Genomic DNA, 22,398 nt, shown 5'->3' with positions numbered 1-22,398 from the left:
GTACATGCACCCCTGTGTTCATTGCAGCATTATTCACAATAGCCAAGACTTGCAGGCAACCTAAGTGCCCATCAAGGGACAAATGGATAAAGAAGCTGTGGTATATATACACAATGGAATACTACTCAGCCATAAGAAACGATGAAATCCAGCCATTTGTGACAACATGGATGGACATTGAGGGTATAATGCAAAGTGAAATAAGTCAGAGGGAGAAGGTCAAATACCGTATGATTTCCTTCATTAAGTAGTAGATAATAACAACAATAAACAAACACATAGGGACAGAGGTTGGATTGGTGGTTACCAGAGGGGAAGGGGGGAGGGAGGAGGGTGAAAGGGATAATTCGGTACATGTGTGTGGTGATGGGTTGTAATTAGTATTTTGGTGGTGAACATGATGTAATCTATGCAGAAATAGAAGTACAATGATGTACACCTGAAATTTTTACAATGTTATAAACCAATGTTACTGCAATAAACAAAAAATTAAAAAAAAAAAAAGTGAATGTTGTTGTTTTCCATGGGATGCAATTGTTTACAGGAATATTCCTATGGAGCAGTTTTGGTATTTCCCAGAAGCTTCTGGTAAACCATCTAGAGGCATCTTTAACCAGATGCCTCATCTGGCATCTCATTACCCAGAATGGAGTCACATGTCTATATGTCTATTCCTGGGCCAACCAATTGCAAGGAGGAGGGAATATCCTTAGATCAATTAAGCCCACCCCAATCAAACTGAGGCTGGTCCAGCTTCCTCTTAGAAACACAGGCTGAGGGGGAGGAGGGGATACTTGAACAAAATCAGGGTTCTATTAGAAAGTAAGAAATGAGATATGTACACTCAAAACTGTAACACTCCCAGAGATTTCAAATTTGCACAGAATCACTTAAGAGTTAACAATGCAGTGGAGAAATTCTTCAAGGCATGTGGAAGGGGAAGAGAGAGAAAGAATAATTAAAAATATAAACAAACACAGTAGGGGCAAATTTTGGTGAGACACATTTTGGTGGAGTATCATTTATGATCTCCAGAAATGCCTTATACATTTTTGTGAAAGGCAACTATGTTTTTTGTTGCTGGGTATGGAGTAGCACTATACATTCCACTGTGTGCTTTCCTTTTGTCTTTTTCCCTTCTATCTACAGGAAAAAAAAAAAAAACCCAAGAATAAAAGCAATTCAACAAAGAAAATATAAATAAAATGATCTCTACATTTCAGATCTGATAAAACAAAAATTTAGTATTAACAATAATTTGAATTAATCTTTGAGAACACTATGATCCTTTGAAGGGTTCAAAGTTATTTGAAGAAAGGAAAGGCTATATCCACATTATTGATGTACAGCCATGCTTTGCCCTTGGTCACACACACAGTAGTTAAGTAGCATGATAGGGGACACAGTGTCAGGCTCCTGCTTCTAACACTGTCACCAGCCACACAACTTTGGTGTCAGCTCTTCTGTGATTTGGCAAGCAAAGCAAGGGTGGCAGTAACGGAAGCAACCGGGGAGGGCCAAGGCTCTACGAAGTTTTGCTAAGACTGGTCTACTTTCCTGTGTTCAATCAATATTTGATGAGTGTCTGTGTGTCAGGAACTATACTAGGTATTGATATATTAGGAAATAAAGTCTCCCTTCATTGGAGCTTACTGGAGATAAAAACATTGTATCAGACTTGACATACATTTTAAATCTATGGATACTTGAATTCTTCACTATTCATGGAGCTATTGGCCACTTTGTTGTAAAGTAAAAGCAATACTGATCACAGTGGTAGGTGCTAAAATATCCCAAATTCAACATTCTAGATATCTGGACTCTCTGTTTGCTTGTGCAAACTTCTTTCTGCCATTCACTCATTCTTTTATTCAACTGCTGTTAGATAAGGTGGCAGAGAAGACCTCTCTCCAAAGACAACAATTAAGCTGAAACCTAAAGACTTAGTGGAAGAATGCCGGTATTGGTGGCAGTGAGGGTAGAGGTTGGCTGAGGCAAGAAGAATGTTCCGGAGAAAGAGAGCAGCATATGCAAAGAACCTGAGATGGGAAAGAGCTTATTCCCTTCTTGTATGAAAGCCATTGTGTACCCCAGCCTCCATGTCCCTCAGCTCCCTCTAGCGTTCCCATCTTCCATTTGGGGAGGTTGGCTTTCTCCTTGGTCTTTCTTTTGCTTGTGCCCAATCTCTTTATTACTTTCTCCCCTCACATCCTTTCTTTCTACTTTTTTTTTTTTTTGTGGGGGAAGATTCGCCCTAAGCGAACATCTGTTGCCAATCTTCTTTTTTCTTCCTTTCCCTCCCCACAAAGTCCCAGTACATAGTTGTGTATAGTTGTAAGTTCTTCTAGTTCTTCTCTGAAGAAGAGAAGCCACCACAGCATGGCTACTGACAGACGAGTGGTGTGGTTCCATGCCTGGGAACCGAACCTGGGCTGCCAAAGCAGAGCATGTCAAACTTAACCACGAGGCCATCAGGGCTGGTTCCCTCACATCCTTTCTTGTGTCCCCTCACCTCACATGTTTTCTATCTTCTTATCATTTTATCCTTGAACTTTAGGTCTGCCTGGAATTTGGTTGTTTTCTGGCCATAACATTATTGTTTAAACTTTGAAATCTATTGAGTCTGTGAATATGCTTGAAATCATTGCTGGCTTTCCTGCAAAGCAACTTTTAGACACCATAACGTAAACTTGTAACAATCTCATATGTAAACCCTATGAAAGGATCAGCATTTGTTCATCCTGTGAGAGTTTGCTTGGTGAGCTGTCACATATGATCTCATTTAATCCCAGCCCAACTTGTCATCAAGGTGTTCTAATGAGGAGAGCAAGGCTGTGAGAGGGACTGTGCTAAAATCTAAAAGCTAATAAATAGCAGAGCTGAGACAGAAACCTAGGTCTTCTAACTCCAAATCGCTTCTTTGCCTTTTCCACACATAATACCATTGCCCTGAATAAAGACTGCAGATTTAATTTTAGTAACTACAGGACAGCTTACCCAAAGCTTACATTGAATAGGATTCAGAGTCTCAATTGATTTTTGAGATTGTAACTCTTTTTTAAATTTAGATCAATTACCCTTATAGATGGCATGGACAGAACAGATTATATACCTCATTTTTATCCCCCCTCCCATAGAACTAGGGTCATTTCTATTTGTTCTAATGGCTTTTTGTTCAGTTGATTCTCTGGTTTTTATAGATCAGGGGTCAACAAACTTTTTCTGTAAAGGGCCAGAGAGCAAATATTTTTGGCTTTGTGCAACTTCTCAACTCTGCCATTGTGGCACGAAAGCAGCCATAGACAATGTGCAAAAAAATGAGTGAGGTTGTGTTTTAATAAAACTTTAAAGAGAAGCAGCTGACTGGATTTGGCGCCCAAATGGTAGTTTACTGTCCCTTGTTTAAGAGAAATGATCTAGATATTTATTCCTCACAGCAGGTAGGATTTTTTTCAACTTTGAGTAACAGAGACCCCCAAATAACAGTGGCCTCAACAGGAGGGATGTTTATTTCTCTCTCATAAAATGCCCAGAGATGGGCAGTCCCAGGCTGGTATGGCAGCTCTGTGCTGGGAAGTCCTCACAGGTCCAGTGGCCTTTCAGGTCACCACTCACCATCGCTAGGGTGTGGCTTCATTATTAGGTCTGAGGTGGCAGCATCCAGTTCCAGCAGGATGGAAGAAAGAGGAGGTGGGAAAAGGGCACGAGCAGACCGACCCTTAAGGAAAGTTCCCAGAAGCTATTACCTGACACTCTCTCTTTCATCCCATTGGCCAGACTTAGTCACATGGCCACTGGTTAAGCTGCAAGAGAGTCTGGGAAATATGATTTTTATTCTGGGTAGCCATGTGCCTGGCTTGCAATTCTATTACGGTGCCACAAAGGGAAATCAGATATTGGGAAAATCCGTCCCTGCCACATACCTCTTACTTCATTTTGCAGCTGAATTTCATTTGTATTGTTGCTAATATAATACTGAATAGTGAGCACCTTTATCTTGTTTGTCTTTAATAGGAATGCTGCTAATGTTTCACTTCTAAGTATGATTATAGTAGACTTCTGGTAGAGATCCCTTAATTCAAGGAAGTTTTCAACTATTTTTAACTTGCTAATTGTTTTGAAATCAGGATTAAATAAGTCTATGATCTTCTGATATGACAGGCCTGGCTATCCCCATTTTTATGTAGTTCACAAGAATAACCTTCAGACCATCGAACTGAAAAGTACAGGATTCCCCGAGTGGATGAGCCAGGGCTTCTCGATTTTCCAGGGACAGCTGGCCGTGCTGCCTGTGAACCAATCTCAGTGATCCTACCCGGGGCGAAGCCAAAGCTGCCTTTATATGGAATTGCCTTTCTGGTTCCCTGCAGAGCCCCTGCTCTGCCACACTTGTTTGGGGCTGATGTATTGGGATGGTTTTCTATCCTCCCATGCTATAAACTATAAAATATCCCACTGGAGTCAGTGAGCATTTGCACTAGGCATCCCTCTCCCTGTTTGTATAGGCTTGTCTCAGCAGATGTTGGGAGAAGTTATTGCTTGCCGTAAGCACAAAACCTAATCCCATGCTCCTTGCTGATTTCAGAGTCTCCCAGCCCCTGTGCTTCAGGACTCCCAAACCCCTGCTAGAGAGTCTTCTGGAAACCATCTGTTGGAATAGCTCCTTCCTCTCTGACTTAGTCAACCTTGTGTGCCTCTAGATTTGACCTGGACCCATTTCACCTGCCTTCTCCTCCCTCCTTTGAAGAGCTCTGGGTTTGTTTGTTTTTTTCCCCTCTGGACCAACAGTACCCACTTGCCCCTTCCTAGAGGCACTTCTGCCCGTGGACTGGACTGGATGCCAGGCCTTTCTTGTGTGGGGGAGTCCCGGGTCTGGCATCCCAGATCTGCTCTGTCCTGTGGGCTGTTCACATCCAGGTGAAATATTCCCTTTGCTCTTAGGCTGCCATAAAGCACCTATCACCATCAGTTCAAGCCTTAAGAGCCACACCATGCATGTGTTCACCACATCTCTTCTGCCTTAACATGATGACTAGCCATGTAGAGACGGAACCTATTCCTTAACATGACGACTAGCCATGTAGAGACGGAACCTATTCCTTAACATGACGACTAGCCATGTGGAGACGGAACCTATTCCTTAACATGACGACTAGCCATGTGGAGACGGAACCTATTCCTTAACATGACGACTAGCCATGTGGAGACGGAACCTATTCCTTAACATGACGACTAGCCATGTAGAGACGGAACCTATTCCATGAACCTGCACCCTGGGATGAAGGAGCTGTAGCCAAGTCACAGCTGACTCACAGTGGGCAGTAGCATGAGCAAGAAATAAACTTTCGTGGTCCTAAGCCACTGAGATATTTGAGTTGTTTGTTTCCCACAGCATAACCTAGCCTATCCTGACCGATACAGAAAGTTAAACAAATTCTTTATTGCAAGACTTCTCAGACCCTCTACAAGACTGCTGTGCTGTGTGATTCTCCAAGATGCGGATGAGGTCTACTCCTTTTCCTAGTCTTAATGCCCAATGCTCTCTTAACTGAAGCAGCTGCTGGGACTTGGACTGCTGTTCCCAAGAAGACAAATGGGAGCAGCCCTGACGGCCTAGCTGTTAAATTTTGGTGCGCTGTCCTTCGGCAGCCCAGGTGCGGTTCCCAGCTGTGGAACCACACCACCTGTCTGTCAGTAGCCTTGCTGTGGTGGCGGCTAACATAGAAGAAACAGAGGAACTTACAACTATACACAACTATGTACTGGGGCTGTGGGGGGGGGTAAGGAAGAAAACAAACAAACAACAACAACAACAAAACCATAGACAAATGGATAAATGGTTGTTCATGTTTCTCCAATTAGATTGAAAGGCCCTCAGTGTCCACCCAGGGACTAGCATAGTGTCTGGAACAGGGTAAGTTCAACAAAAGCTTGTTGATACTAAAAAATTTAATCCATCCCTGCTCCCTCCATGCCCACCCATGCGAATGATTCATTTATTTATATGCAATATCAGTTCTTGCTTTGGGAATTGAGGAAAGTACTTTATGACTCCTGCTTAAGTCAAATGATCTCCTGTCTGGCAGGAGCTCTGACCGCCACAGATGCTCCCTTCTAGGGCAGTGCTTGGGGCGCAGAGAGCTGCGTGAGGAGCTGATTTCCAGAAGAGCTGAGGCAGGTAAATGAATAGGATTCTCAGGCTGAAAAACAGATCAGGAATCACCATGCAGCAGAGATTAGAACACTTTTTGAAGCTCTTCAAAAGGATAGCAACAACAGCTTCTTAAAAGATGTGATTATTAGGAGGAAATGCTGCCACAGGGACTGTTTTTTCTCAAGAGCAATTGTGGGAGTGATCCCCATGTTCAGAAGAGAAGGGAGCGGTGTTGGTGGGAAACCAACAGGCCTCCAGTTAATGCTAATGCCAGGACCTCAGAGGACCAGTCAGAAGGGGCTCAGGCCTGTGATTTCCGCTGCCTCTGAGCTTCAAGGGAAGCGGCCCCTGAGTAATAGCAGCGCGGCCTGCTCCGTAGCAAGTGGGAGGACAGGAAAAGCCAAACCACAGAGTGGGCTCCTCAGCTGCCAGCACAGTGGCCTCTGTCCTTTCACTCGAGGGGCCTCAGAGGCCCGGGGGAGGAAGAGAAGGTTGGGTGTTAGCGTGAAGGTCCTGTCACGGTTTCCGTGGTAAACCATGGGTTTTCCCGGCCTTCAGATTTCAGAGCCCACCTCACTGTGGCCGCCCACCCTCCAACCCACCTGGGCCAATACAGATCTCTCTACCATCACCCTATTTCACCGAGGAAGTGGGCATTTGGCCCCTTCTCATTGAAAAGGGAAAGCGCTTCTCAAGCTGGATTTTGATTTGTGACAGATTAAGGAAAAATAAATAAATAAAATTAGAGCTTCATGGATCCAGGCATTTTTTTAAGTTGGCATTTATTGGGAAGTTTCATTGTGCCCAGCACCGTGATAAACATTTTCCAGTCATTCTCCTCACGTTCCCACCATCACTATGTGGCAGTTCTGTTGCGATTCACAGTCTGCTGAGGAGGAAACTGACATGCCCCGTGGTGGAGCCGGCACTGAATTCAGGGCCCGCTAAGACCTCAGCTTCTGCTCTTTACCACGGGGCTGCCCTGGATGGCCATTGTGAGGTTTTCTATTTCACAGGAACAAAAATACTCCTACCGGTCAGCATTTCTCCATTTGTCCAGTGAAAGTTTGTCAAGCTCCTGCTTTGTGGGAGTGCAAGGCGAATAAGGCTCACCCCGTGCAGGAGGTGCCTGTGAACTAGTGTAATTACAAAGAGGCAAGGGAATTCCTGGTGGAAGAGTCAGCACGCGTGAAGGCCCAGAAATGGAGTGCACAGGGTGTTTTGGAAACTGTAAGCATTCCTGTGCACAATGCGGGGAGGGGGGCAGGAGATGTGCGTCAGACCAGAGTCAAGAGTTCTCAATGCCATACAAAGTTGTTGGGCTTCGTGAAGAAGGCGTGTGAGTGACTGACAGTTTAATTGAGCTGATGTCTGTCATTGAGAATTGGAAGTGATGGGAGAGAGGTGAGGTGGGGCAACTTGATGGGATCAGAGCCTTAGAGCGATGGTCTGGAAGACGAAATGGGACGAGACAGGCAGGGAGACCAGTGCAGTCATCGAGATGAGAGAGGATGAGGGCGCAGGGCCTGGGTTAGTTACCTGGGTTAGTTACATGGTCTCTGTCACTGAATGGATTTGGGGGTAAGGAGGACATTTTGGCTTCTGCCTGGGCCACACCATTTCAGTCCCTCACTAAAGGGGACCCTCTGTCTTGACCTATATCCCCTAAGTGAGTTTTGGGGATAGGCAGTGTCTAAGTGGAGGGTGATGGGTTTTAAGTTCCTATATTTCATTTGCCCATTTCTATCATCTGTCTCTCTAGTATGAATTTGCAAGTAGGACTCGCCCTAGTGAAAGCTGTGCTGAAGGAAGTCGGAAGTCGTTGGAGAGACAATGGGATTCAAGTGACAAAGATGGGATGACCTCTCCTTTGCGTCCTTTTCACCTACTCCCTGCCTTGCTCTGGTCTCCTCTGGTTACAGAGAATGGCATTCTGGGGCTCGTAGCTTGGCAGAAAATAAAAACATTTGGCACTTAGTGAAAATAAAGAGACCTGCCATGAGGAAATATTAACCTGGGACAATTCAAGGATAAAATCTCTTCTAGGACATTTGACTCACCAAGAGTGAAATGACGCTTTTAGAGAACATAACGGACTATAAAACAAGGAGGAGGGGGCAAGCAAATGTAGATGACCTCTTTAGTTAGAGTCCCTTGGTAAAAGTGGATTATAGCCTCCTGGGACCAATTGTTTATTTTATAAGTTTTCCTTAAATTTTGTTTTGCAAAATTTTTTCACCAGCTATATCAAGAAAGTCTACTCCAAATTAACTACTGACACATCGGGGCCCAGAGCTATGAGGCCCCCCGCCAAGGAGCAGTCCAAAGCAAACCGGGGTTCAAATCCCAACTTCACTGCTTACTGGTGCTGATTCTAGGCAAGGAAGTAACCCAAGCACTGGTTTCCCCATTTCCAACTGAGGATAAAAATACCAATGATGGGTTGCTATGTGGATCAAGTTATATAAATAATATAAAAATGCTAGCACAGTGCCTGGCACAGAATCAACACAGAATAAAATGTTAGTTCTTATGGTATCATTCAGTCCATGTGACCAAACTCAAGTATGGCGGCATCTGGGCATACTGGAGGGCACACGAGAGGTTTCATGGGCCAGCAGAGTTTCTCTCTGGAGACAGAGGTGGGAAGCCAGTGTTCATTGTGTTAACGAAACAGAGACTAGACCACGGCCTGTGCAGCATAGGTCTTCCCAGTAGAACTGAACACCCGGCAGGGTCCATTCAGGTCATGATTTAACAGTACATGACAAGAGCCTTTCAGAGCTTAAAATAACCCATAACCCTCCTCCAGCCCCCACCCCATCTCAACTCTGGGTTTGTCCCACCTTGTGCACACGTAGGAGGTAGTCCCTGTGTTGATGCTGGGCTACGTAACTTCCCACATCCGATTGTGGGAAAGTGGCCTGCAGGGGACGGATCACGGTGGGTTCCCCTCTGCAGAGAGGGCTGTGGGATGCACACACTGAGCTTCGGAGAAAGGAAAAGTCCTGTCTTTCCTTCTCTTCTTGTTCTACGAGTTAGTCTAATAATCTCCATTGAAGGGAACAAATAGTCTCAAGGGTCTTGTTTTCCTTTCTTTTTTAAAACATAACCCTCATTCCTGTCAGTCCTCCCTAAGCATGTGACCAACAGTACCAGGAAACCCCAGCGAGCGGAGAGAAGAGGAAGAGCAAATGCCCTCAGCGCTGACCCTGCCCCGGCCCCTTGCCTGGTCCACATTCTGCAATTGGGGTGGCCACCCTACAATAAACTTCCCTATAGGAGTTCCTGTAAAAAACAGACCTGGAAAGGGAATCCGTGACTGAAAAAAGAACTTACAGGAATTTAGAAGTACTTACACCTCTACACTATCCTAAAAATTCACTCCACTTTAGTGTTTAAACCAATATTTAAGGAAAATAACTAGTATCTGTTGAGCACCAAGGACTTGACACATTCACATTTAATCTTTACCAACAGCCCCCCAGGGAGCTCAATGACCCCATTTTACGGGTGAGGGAACATATGCCCAAGCATACAGAGCTCAGAAATGACCAGAGAGGAATTGAAACTGTCTGTCTGTCTGTCTCCAAAGCTTACACTCACTTTGAAATGCTGCGCTGCCCACCACTAAACCTAATAGTCTCCTTGTTTGGTGAGGGAGACTGGCCCTGAGCTAACATCTGTTGCCAGTCTTCCTCTATTTTATATGTAGGATGCAACCACAGCATGGCTTGATGAGCGGTGCGTCAGTCCATGCCTGGGATTTGAACTCGTGAACCCCGGGCCATGGCAGCGGAGCACGCAAACTTAACCACTGTGCCACCCGGCTGGCCCCCTAACAGTCTCAAGTAAGGGAGATAATCCAGCACCACTTGGTCATCACTCATGTCACAAGACGAGGATAGAGCAAATTGCTTGTGATAATGACCCTGTTGTCTCCTAGAGCCAGGCTGGAAAGTGGCAGAGCTCCTGCAGGTGTTGATACACCAAAGAATGCCACTGCAAAGTGGCAGAAAATAAACATCTCATTTACACTGGACTAGTTACATGCTTTACAAAAAGAATTTTGACATTCCAGTTAACAGTAAAAAACAAAATTTTAAAAGGATAGGATTTTTCGTAAAGTGGATTTCATTTGGACTTACTGTTAACTAATACGATTTAGTAAAACTTTATTTCTATGAAAATGATAAATTCGGAATCTACTGATGGCAAATTTATGCAAAAATATCTACCTCTGGCAATATAGTCTGTGATGATGCAAACCACTGCTAGGTGACTTGAGAAACGTAACCTTAGCACTAGATGGAGAACTGCATATTCAGGTGCTGAATCCCATCGTAATGTGGGCCACCTGTCATTCTGCCACCGTGGTGGTGTTTCTCAGTGTGTTGAAAGTCACTTGAAGTGTCTTCCGGTTTCTCTTCCACTTCTGCTTTGTTCCTGCAGTAACTAGATAAGTTTATTTTATATATTTTCTTTTCAGAGGGGATGATTTTTAAAATACAGAAAAAAATACAAGCAAGAAAACAGCAATCATCTATAATGCTGCTGCCCAAATACACCTGTTCTAATTTCTGTGGCTTTGTATTTTGTTTTGGTAGATGGTAGAGCCTGTCTTCCTTCTTTGTTTTCTCTACAAACTTGCCTTGGTTGGTTTTTGCACATTTAAGAATCACTTTTGCTAAAAAAAATCCCCTGGGAATTTTGACTGGCACAACAATTATACAGTAATTTGAGGGAGAAATGGTAGTTTCACAATTGAGCCGATTCACCGATCCATGAATATGGTATAGCTCTCAAGTACTCAAGTCTTATTTCATATTGAATTAAAACTTTACCTATAAAAGTATTGAACATTTTTTAGATTTATTTCTATATTTTAATGATTTTGTTTGCTATTGCAAACTAGATATTTTCTTTTATTTTTACATTTTAAAATCTTTGTTTATTTCCAACTTTTAAATTTCTTTTTACTTTTTTTCTCATTTGGATGTATTTTATTTTGCTTTTCTATATTTTTGAGTTAAATGATTGATTCATGTATTGTGACTCTATTTTCTAATAATTGCATTTAAGATATAGACTATTACATAAAATGGGTTAGTTTTAAAGTTTTATATATAACAGTAAAATGAGGGATCTATTATTAAATAGTAAATTTATTTTAATAATATGGTTGGAAGTTTTACCACAGTTCTATTTAAAGATTTTGAAAACAAAGATAAAATTTGTACCTGCAATTATCTGCGGCTGAGTAGAAATTAAGGTAGAAGTTTCCCAAAGAACCAGGATGGTATATATCAATTGTGCAATGACATTAGTCATGAGAATCATTTTAGTTTCTATGAAAGTACTAATGTTGCATCACCTACATATTAAGTAATTACAACTTCATCTATTTTGGGGTTAAAACAAGATTGTCATTTCTCCTTTGATGTCATTTTCTTTGAATTACTGTTTTATATTTTTTTAGCCTACTATGATTTGATTTGGTCAGGAATAAGAAATCAATGGATAAAAGAAGACAATTGATTGTATTTCACTGAAATCTTAAGAAATATTGGCCAAATTGGAACCATTTTGCTTAGTAGAAAATCAAAATATTAAAAATTTAAACTGTAAAAAACTTTTCTCATCAGTCTTAATTATACTCATCTTATTTTTGATACAAGCACTTACTTAACGTATAGTTATTAAAATTTTAAAAATGTTATATTGATTTTTTTATCCATTGCATACAAAATTGGTTACAAGACATAAAAAACAGTTTCAAAAGGAATTGAAATTTATTGCTGTCTTAGACATGCAAATAGAGTTGATTTTTAGGGTCTGATAATAATTCTCAAAACTTAAACTCAATATTTGTAAAGGGAAAAATCTTTGGAATTCCATGAATTAAAAAAATATATATACTCCAAAATATATTTAAATATATTCAAAGTATAACAGAAAAACTTCCCATGAACCAACTTGCAGATGTGGGAAAATTCTACAGTTATATATATATATTTTTTTTTGTGAGGAGGACTAGCCCTGAGCTAACATCTGCCAATCCTCCCCTTTTTTCTTGAGAAAGATTAGCCCGAGGCTAACATCCATGCCCATCCTCCTTTACTTTATATGGGACGCCGCCACAGCATGGCTTGACTAGCGGTGCGTCGGTGAGCGCCCGGGATCCGAACCTGCAGACCCCGGGCCGCCGCAGCGGAGCATGCGCACTTAACCACTGCGCCACCGGGCCGGCCCCTCTACAGTTATATTTTAAAACTATTATTTCTTTATAAAGTGGTACTTTTGTTTTACTCATTGCAGACAATTCAAAACTACAGAAAGACATAAAGAGAATAAACTTTCAGATAACTAGTGGAATTTTGAAAAGATTTTGGGAGTAACTTCTCTATTTGGGGGTATAAACTTGCTGATTCATGATTCCACCCTTGGTCAAGAGCAGGTACGCTTACAAGCCTGTAGGTGAGGGATCTGTGGAGAGGCGAGGTCAGCACGGGCAGGATTGCTCTCAGGCTGATACCAGCCTGCTCTTCCCACTGGTCTTCCTCCACTCCATGTCTGACCTTTAATTTGTCTTTCCCTGCCCACAGGAGCTTTTGCTTGGTTCCCATCAAGCTGCCCTGCCTAAGAGCTTGGGTTTGGGGGCCAGTCTGTTTGGGTTTAAATGTGAGCATCTCCACTTAACATTAGTGGGACACTGGGCAATTCTTCTAACCTCTCCTGGCATCCTCATCTTTAAGATGAGTATAATCATAGCACACATGCTGGATTTAGTCATTGGTCCCAATCTTCACTTCCCTGTAGTGAAGGAGCCCCTGATGTGGCCTCCTGGTGGGCAGAACGAATGTCCCTCACTCTTGACTTTGAGCTTGGCCATAGGACTTGTTTGGATCATTGGACCCTAGGACTTATATGTGAGGCAAGCAAAGGCCGGAAGCATGCTTGTGAGGTTGGGTGTGCCCTCTTGCACTTCTGCCATCACCATCAGAAGCACATGCCCTGAGTGTCCTGCAGGTCCCAGAAGAATGAGACATTGGGGAACGTGAACTTAACCTGTGATGGTCACCCAACCCCAGCTGAGCCCAGCTAGATCAGCCCAATACTCAATGATCTGCAGATGCATGAACAAGAAGCAAGTGCTTGTTTTTGTAAGGTACTGTGTTTTGAGAAGGTTCCATGTCATTTTTGTGACATTAGCTGACTAATACAGTACCTGATGTATAGAGTGATTGTAAAGATAAAATTAGGCACTGTACGTGAAGGGTTTCAGAGTTTATCACACAGTAACCGCTCAGCGAGTGTTGGTTTTTTCGTCTGTTTCCAACCATCTGTGTCATACTCTGGCTCCCTAACTCTCTCCTCCCACTGAGCTGATTTTCCAGCTTGGGACTCTCTTGTGAAAGGCACCAAGATGCACCTATTGTGGTCACAACCGCAGGCCGATTTCTCAGATAGAGCGCCACAGTCAGAGGGCCGATACTTGTAAGGTAGGAGCCTCTATGGATACAATCATTTCACAGTTTCTGATAGTTAAAATGAGAACACTCGTCATATCAGAAACACTTAAAGAGATTTTATAAAACATTCTCATTTCTACCATCTTTTTCTCTCACCAGTGTTCATGTGAGCAGTCAAGATAATCTCCTATTCCTGTGGATGGAGATTCCTTTCTCAATGAAGCCAATGACCCCAAGAAAAAAATTATTTAAAATCAGATAAGTAAAATGAAACTTAATGTCAGCTTTCTATTTCTTCAATGTGCCAAAACTGAGCCAGAGTTTATTTTTTAACCAAGGCTAATAATTCACCTAAGTAATTTTTCACTTGACAAATGGCAACACCCTGTGAGACAGTACTGTAGCTCTGTGACTTGAGCAAGTACACAAGGTGCAGGGACCATGCAACTTCACAAAGTGTCATAGGTGACTAAATATATTAAGATGTGCAAGTGATAAACACGTCATCTGGGCCATAGTAAGGGCCAAGTGAATGACAGATGTTATTTAACCTTGGCATAGGCTAAGTGGACTTGGGTGCAATGGGGGTCATCCCTTCCTAAGTAGCCAGCAGGGAAGGTCAGAGCAGGGGCAGGCAAGGGACCTGGGGAACAAGCCATAACTAGAGCTTCTATACGTTTTATCAAATGAAAAGCAGTTCATGAGTAATTATGAATAAATATGAATCCTGGGATGTCTGTTTCAGGATTTGTTTATCCTGAAATAAATTTATCCACTTGGACCACATTGAAGACACTCTTTTTTGCCAGTCTGTAAAATTATTTTGTTTCAACAACAAGAAGAGCCTATCAATTCTGTAGTATTATAATAGTTGTAATTTTTTCAAGATCACTAATTCATAAAGTGAGTTTGGATTAAAGCTGTACTCAAACTTCAGTGTAATCTGTGATTACATCAAATAGCAATTGAGAAGAGTTAAAATTTAGAGAACTAATTGTATTTGTGATTTTTAGATTCTTACTTCAATTTGGTATGTTATTTCATATTATATTTATGCTAATACTAGTTAATATTTTACTTAGCTCTTTAATAACTTTTAAAAGAAAAAAACAGTTTGAATGAAAATGATGCTGATATACGTCTCACAGTAAATCACTCATTAGATGATCTATTCTGGTTACCAACGACCTCTCTCAGATCTCAGTGCTCATGTTACTTGACTTATGTATACGATGTCCGTATAATTCTTTGTCGAACTGGGCTGCTTTTAAGAGTGAAAAGGGGGCACTATTAGTAATAACACCAGAACAAAACAAGGAGTGAGCTGAGACTGTCCTGGGCCAGCCAGGATAAATGGTCACCCTACCTAATGGCAACATTTGACAGAGTTGGCCATTCTCTCCTCCTTGATGCACTTTCTTCACTTAGTGCCAAAACACCACACTCTCTTGGTTTTCTTCCCACTTCACAAGCCTCTCATTCTTGACCTCCTCTGATGGCTCTTCATCTTCTCCCCAACCTTTTAATGTTGATGCATCTTAGGGCTCAGCCCTCAGTCCCCTTCTCTTTTTTCTTCACATTTAAATCTTTTGATGATCTTATCTCTATAACTGGATAAGATGATCAAACAACCAACACACATGCTGATGTGATGGTTTTAAAAATGTGTTCATGAATCTTTGGTATATCTTTCCTCAAGAAGTAAAGCTTAATTTCACTCCCCTTGAGTGTGAGCTGGACTTGTTGACTGGCTTCTACTAAATGGATTATGGCAGAAATAATTAAATGTCATTTCTAAGATTAGGTTATAAAAAGACTGTGGCTTCCATTTTGAGTCATCCCTCACTCACTCTTGGTTTACTCATCTTGAGGTAAGGCAGATGCCATGCTGTGAGGCAGTCCTGTGGAGAGACTCATGTGGCGAGGATCCGAGGCTACCAACAGCCACGTGAGTGAACAAGGAAGCGGATCTTCTGAGGTCTGCCAACAGCTATGTGAGTGAACTTGGAAGCTGATCTTTCCCCAAACTAGCCTTCAAATGAGACTGCAGCCCATCCAACACCTTGATTGCAGCCTCTAAGCCAGAACCACCCAGCTAAGCAGCTCCCAGATTTCTGACCCACAGACACTGTGCGGTAATGATTGTTGTTGTAAGCTGCTAAATTTTGAGTAATTTGTTACCTAGCAATAGATAATTAATACAGTTGACTCCCATATCCATCTGTCTCCCCACATTTTCTTTTAGGTTTCTAAAAAGCATCTCAAACTCAACATGTCCCAAACTGAACTGCTGGTCTCACAGGTCCAGAACCCACTCCACCCCAGCCTTTCCTATCTCAGCTGAAGGCCACTCCATCCTTCCGGTTACTTGAGCCAAGAAATTTTAGTCCTCCTTGATTTCTCCCTTTCTCTAACTCCCCACCTCGAATTTGGCAGATTGGCCTTATCTTCAAAATTTATTCAGAATCCCATAACCTCTTACCATGTCGATTGTACCTTCTCTGGTCTGAGCCACCATCATCCCTCACCTGGATTACTGCAGGAGTCTTCTAACTCATCTCCTTTTTCTGCCCTTGGCATCTCCCCTGACCTCAGGCTATTTTCAGCAAAGCAGCCAGTGTGATCCTTTTACAGCGTAAGTAAGATCACATTACTGTTCTGCTACAATCCTCTCAATGGCTTCCCATCTCACTCAGCAAGAGAAGAAAAGCCAGAGTCCTCATAAGGACCCACAAGGCCCTGGCTGAGTTGGCACCTTTTAGCTGCTGACCGCATCTTCCATCTCCTGCCCTCACTCTCTCCCTTCCTGCCCCACTGGCTGCTTCGCTATTCCTCGAACACACCAGGCACACTCTAGCCTCCGGGGCTTCGCTTTTGCTGTGTTCTCTGCCGGGAATGCTCTTCTTCCTGATATCCACTCGGCTAACTTTCATTTCCTTATATGTTTGCTCAAAACTCCCTTTTGCAATGAGGCCTATATTGTCCATTCTATTCACTTTTGTAACTGACTCTTCTCTTGCCGCGAATTGCCAATTCCTTTTACTCAATTCTACTTTCCCCCAATAGCAGTGCAACTTTCCAACATACTAGATCATGTATTTCTCGTCTACTTTCTGTCTCCCCTTGCTAGTCTGTAAGCTCCGTAAGAGCAGGATTCTTTGTCTATTTTATCCCAAGTGCCTAGAATGGTGCCTGATATAGAGATGCTCAACGACAACCTGTTGAATAAATGAATGAATGGTTACATGACTAGCACCATCATCTGGTGGCAGAAACATCGAGGCCAAGAACCCAAGAAGAAATAATAATTTTCACGGATCTTACACACCAGACCAATTGGCAAATATCAGTTTATACACCTCCATTAGTCTGCTTATCTGCTGAACGCGGGCTTCTGTGGTCACCTATCTATAAAACAGAAAAATGTTTTTTTAATGTTGATGCATCGTAGGGCTCAATCCTTGGACCCCTTCTCTTTTTTCTTCACACTCAATCTTTTGGTGATCTTATCCAGTCTCATGGCTTTAAATATAATCTGTCTGCCAATGTGATGGTTTTAAAAATACGCTCACGAATCCTTTGGTATATCTTCCCCCAAAAGGTGAAGCTTAATTATCCTGCTCTGAGTGTGGGCTGAACTTGTTGACTCGCTTCTAAGAACAGACTATGGCACAGTGATGGGAAGTCATTTCCTACCTGATGGGAATTTTTTCGAGAACTGAGTTACTACAAGAGAAGGGCTTAGAACAGTGAGTGGCACAAAGTGAGCACACATTGTCGTTTTTGCAATATTCACAGGTTTGCCCTTTGGGACAGCCCTAAAATTTCTCTTTCCAAATAGGCTGCTTTGGATAACTCTTGATGAGAAGTTTTCCCAAGGTGTGGGAAATAGATATCTGTTATTTCAGTCAATAGGAATAAGCAAGCTAAATTCTTCCAACTCCTGTTGTTTGATAGTGTAGTTTTCGTAAAAGGAGGGCCATAACAGGCTATGTCAACTTGTGAATGAGAGCATGTAGTGAAATCTACACTGAATCCATATTTTCAGCCTAAAACAATTAAAACCATCTATCGAAATTCACGGAAATCTGAGAAACACTCTTACATAACTTTTATATATAAAAAAATAATGTTGAGGCTGTGTCTCTTTTATTCTAAAACATGATTTTGGGGAACGAAATAAGACCTTTTGCGGAACAAAATGAATGTTGTTAAATATTGATAAATGTTAGTAAATATGTCAAGTCAAGGCCTTAAGTTTGGTAGTTCCTGAAGTACCTTAATACATTCATGTTAATGTTAAAACACATTAAATAAGCCAGAGTGAGCCTCATGGAATGTGACCTGTGCAGTCACACAGGTCCCCAGGTTCAGAAGACCCTGTGCTTGGTTTCGTGTTCTGCTCTTTCAACAAATACAAATGAAAATTGTATTTTCATTTCAGCCTGGGTTCTGCAAGTTATGTAGCCAGTCCTGGGGCTGATTATTATCAATTGTGAACTGTGGTTGCCTCAAGGGTAAAAGGACGTTTCAAAACCATCTGAGCATGTTATGAAATATACAACTTCTTTGTGTTTCATCCTATTTATAGTAAAACGCAACTGAAAACATTTCCCTTTGGCTGTGGAGGCAAAGGGTGTGTTCTTGTCAACAGATTGCAGAGGCCACCATAGATTTTCACTCACAGATGCTTATCACACAGATTTGAAAACAACCAGGGGGCTCATGTTCCACAATGCTTTAAAAATCAGATATCAATAGAATCCTGTAAAAATACAGTAAAACATCTTTAAAATAAGTCCTCATTATACATATTTGAATATGGTACCAAGTACACGTTAAAACATATAGTAGAAGTTTCTACTCCAAAACAAATTAGATAAATTGAACACATTTCCCAAGCACATAGGAGTTTCACTCTTTGAATTTAAAAAAACCCCAAAACTAAAGAGTTAGTCATCAATTCTTCCTCTGGTCCATCAAGGCTGGTGTGTTTTAATCTTCCCTACTACATTACAAATTCTTTGAGAGCGTGGACTCTCTGTCTTACAACCCCAGAGGATAGCAGAATGCCCTGGGCAGAGCAGACCCTCAACCCATGCCAGTAGCAATTAGCTCATAAATTACTAACAATTAACTTTCAGGCTAGTGGAGGAGACTGAGAGTCTTCCTCTTCTCTTTTTGGGCCAAGGGTGAGGTGTCAGAACCCTTCCTGGAAAGCACTTCAGAAAGGGACTCCTCTTCACAGCAAACACAACATATGTGCCAGCCCCGCTTTGAGCTCTGTACATGTAGCCGTTCATCTCATCCTAACCCCTAGCCATCCTATGAGGGAGGTACGATTTTTATCCCCATTTTACAGATGGGGAAACTGAGGCACACAGAGCTTCAGTCACAGTTGGTAAATGGCAGGGCTGAGATTGGATCCCAGCAGCGCTGTTCCAGAGTGTGTGCTCTGACTGCGCTTTGAGCCATGCCCCGCAAGCATGGGTTAGAGCTGGCCACAGGAAGAGGAGTGTAGCTTCCCAGGTGGCCCGAGCAGCAGGCACAGAGGCAAGAAGGAGCAAGGCCCATTAGAGGGGATGAAGGTGGGTCATATTGCTGGCGATGGAGAGTGTGTGGACATCTAATAAACCTTCTTAGAAAGTGCTGTCACCCTGATTCTCCTTTGCGGAAGTGGAAGAGGATTCCTGTGTTGTTATCCTTTTAAAGCAGTTCCTGAGCCCAGAAGTGGCCCTGCTGGTGCACTGCAGCCAGGGGGAGGCCACGTGGCCGGCTCTGGCCAGGTCTCCGGCTGTGGTCACCACGTGCCTCCAGCCGGCCCACAGCGCCCCCTGGATGCGCGGCGGTGTGCTCGCAGCTGCCTGTCTCAGCTAATGCCCTAACACCCCGGCTCATCGTTCTGGTTTCATCCCTGACTGCGGGTGAGCTTGCGCCTCTTTTGAGGCAGAATTCAGAGCGTTCTTTGAATGAAAGAGAGGAGTGGTTCAGCACACGCCTGCAGGGCGCTCAGTGCAGCCCGGGCAGGAAGGGACCGTTTCACTTTCTCGGGATGTGCTGTGCAGGGTTTCCCCGCCGCTGTTTGTGTCTCGGGGGATTTCTCAGGGCTCTGAAAACACTTCCCTGCCTGGGAGGAATATGAGGGGAGGATGCCAGATATGTTTTGAATTCTTTGAAATCTCTAAGCATCTAAAAAAAATAATCATGGTGGGTAGGTGTGAGAAGTTCTTTAAAATATGGCACATTTTCCCCCAAAGCTTAAAATAGAACTTTTCAAGGGAAATTAAAGGAAAGTATAAAAAATTTGTAAATGTTCTTCTTCTTACAAAACAGAAGCACAATATTATAGTCCCGCCCCCCACCCCCTCCCAGTCATCATCATCCATGCAAAATAGGGTCCTTTTCCTCTATTGCTACAGCTGCTACCCCAGTCTTTCCATAAATCTTTTCCACGCCCTGGGCCACACTCTGTATGAAGACCCTACTGCCGACGTGGGCATCAGAGCTTTCCCCCAGGGACCCACTATTTCCCTGATGAATCCCACAAGCCTAATGTCCATATTTATAGCCCCTACCCCTTTTCTTTGCCAGTGTGGAACATTTGGAAGACTGTCACACATTCCCTGTGCCTATTTCTTTCTGAAAAATACACGTTATCCCGTTAGATGTGCACGTGCCCCTGGGGAGCATGGCTCAAGTCAGACAGCTTCCCTCCAGGGTCAGAGGGAGCCGTGCCCTGGTGGAGTGCTGCCTTTGGAGAAAGAGGATGCAAGTTTAAGGCTTGCTTCTGCCACTTCCTTTCGGTGGGACTTGGGGCAAGGACTCAACCTCTCTGAGCTTTACCTTCATCCTCTGTGAAATGGGTTGTAAGGATTAAGCAAGCAAACATGTGTGATGTGCCTGGCAGGTGCTCGGTTCTGAGAGTGCATGGAGTGGGGTGGGTGTTCCCCAGGCACCCAGGCTTGGTGATACCCTCTAGTCTAGCGCTCTCCCAATTTTGTTGTGGTAATAAAGGCCTCAGAAGCCAGCAGACACGACTCATTTCCAGAAGACGAACGGTGACCAGCCCCCAAGGTGACCTTCTTCCATATGGTCATTGCTCTGGGATTCTAACTGGAGCTTGGGTTTGTTTGTGGTCAGGGGGTCACACCCCTTTGTCCCCCAGGTCCTGTCCTCAGGGCCACTGTGTCCCTCACTCAGGCTCAGTCTCTTCATCCAAAGCCAGCTGGCGGCCAGCCAGGCAGCTCCTGCCACTGCTCCTTGTTTGAGCTGCCAGCTGGGAAACTGCAGGGCCAGGGGCTCCCTCCTGAGGAGAGGCTGCTTTTCATTCCCCTTAAGCTTCGTGGAGGAGAGGAACCCTCCAAACTAAGAGGAAAGGAGAGCGGGGCAGGGAGGTGCTGCCCACTGGGTGGCTTACCTGCCATTTGCCCACTTTCCCTACTCTGCTGCCTCCACGAGGGAGGATATGCAATACACACTACCAGCCCCTTCAGCCTCCTCCTCCCATCTTCGCAGAGGCGATGAAGGGAGTTACTTAGTTGGTGGGTGACCCTTGGGTGGAGCTAATGTATCAAAAATTGTAAGGGGGGAGCGGAGGACAGAGAGGGCGCAGAGTGGGGAGTAGGGTAGAGGCGACTTGGTCTTTCTCCTTCCCTCTCTGGGGAAGGATATCGGCTCTGCGGGGTCCACTATCCCAGGGTGGTTAACAACCTGAGCTCCTGGAAGTAACGATTTTATTTGGGCCCCATCAGTGAACTTAAGAAGTAATTGCTTGCGCAGTTGTAAAGATCTGCTGAATGGGAACTCGGTTCAGAGAACCATGATGAATTAGATCAGAGAAGTATCCAGAACACATGTACATTTTACACCCATATTTACATGCACCCACGTATGTTCTGGGAAGTGGGAAAAAACTCAAGAGGAGGCATTGCAAGTAGATAGTTGTTCGACAGGCAAGACAATTAATATTTGTACTCTGTTGACACCGCCACCCCTAATCTCTTGCAAATATTGAAGAAGTATAATTGCATATTTTCCCAGAGAGAAAAATGACTATCATGGGAGTTAACATTAATGAATTATTGAGTTTCTAAATTTCTGATTTTAAATTTGTTGCTGTGAATACATTAAACACTTTTTAGCAACCCAAAAGATCAAGTCACGTAGGATTTCCTTGTAAATGATGGACTTCCTATACTCTCCTTGTCCTAGTTCTCTACCCACTACATGTGTGATGTTGCCCAAGGAATGCAGCCCCTTGCTTGTCAAATGACGGGGAGCCCCTGGCAGTGCTGTCAGGCGGTGGGGACTTGGAAAGAAATTGCCTTTTAACAGAGAGGAAGGCAGTGACAGTCTTGTGACTTACCTCCGCTTGGCGATGACCAGCCAGTCCCTGAAGAGGAGGAGGTGCTTCTCCTTGGTCTCGGGGCCCTGGGTCAGAAGCACGGGGCTGTGGAGGATGGGCTCGCCCTGCTGGTCAGGCAGGTCCAGCTGCAGGTCCAGCTGTTGGAGGGACGCTGCTGAGGCCAGGCTTTCCCTGGGGGGAGAGTAGGACTCAGTGGTGAGGGGAGAGTGATGGATAGGCAGATAGTATATGAGCCACGTCTCCAAACAGCAAGTCACCAAGAGTTTGGCTTAACTAGGGCAGAAATTAGCAGAGAAAACAACAAAGAGGCTCGTTGCAAGTTGCTTTTCTAAAACCTGAACTTTAAAAAATCAGTTTATAATAAAGCACAAGACACCGAGTATTGTTGCTGCTTGCTTCGGTGAATA

At 43.5% G+C, this 22,398-nt stretch overlaps 1 protein-coding gene across 1 annotated transcript in view; it reads right to left on the bottom strand.

Annotated features, from left to right (window-relative positions):
• The window catches only part of LOC147912242 (uncharacterized), a 95,999-nt gene that overhangs the window by 13,346 nt on the left and 60,255 nt on the right, over positions 1 to 22,398 (bottom strand). Inside the window, exon 5 of the mRNA XM_087424960.1 lies at positions 21,992 to 22,162. Coding sequence (XP_087281086.1) covers positions 21,992 to 22,162 — 171 coding nt within the window. The remainder of the gene's footprint in view (positions 1 to 21,991; positions 22,163 to 22,398) is intronic.

The sequence above is a fragment of the Ceratotherium simum genome, chromosome 38 (genome assembly GCF_057802395.1).
Source record: "Ceratotherium simum simum isolate JZ-2026a chromosome 38, ASM5780239v1, whole genome shotgun sequence".
Taxonomy (NCBI): domain Eukaryota; kingdom Metazoa; phylum Chordata; class Mammalia; order Perissodactyla; family Rhinocerotidae; genus Ceratotherium; species Ceratotherium simum.
This window is presented reverse-complemented; position numbering and strand designations above follow the sequence as displayed.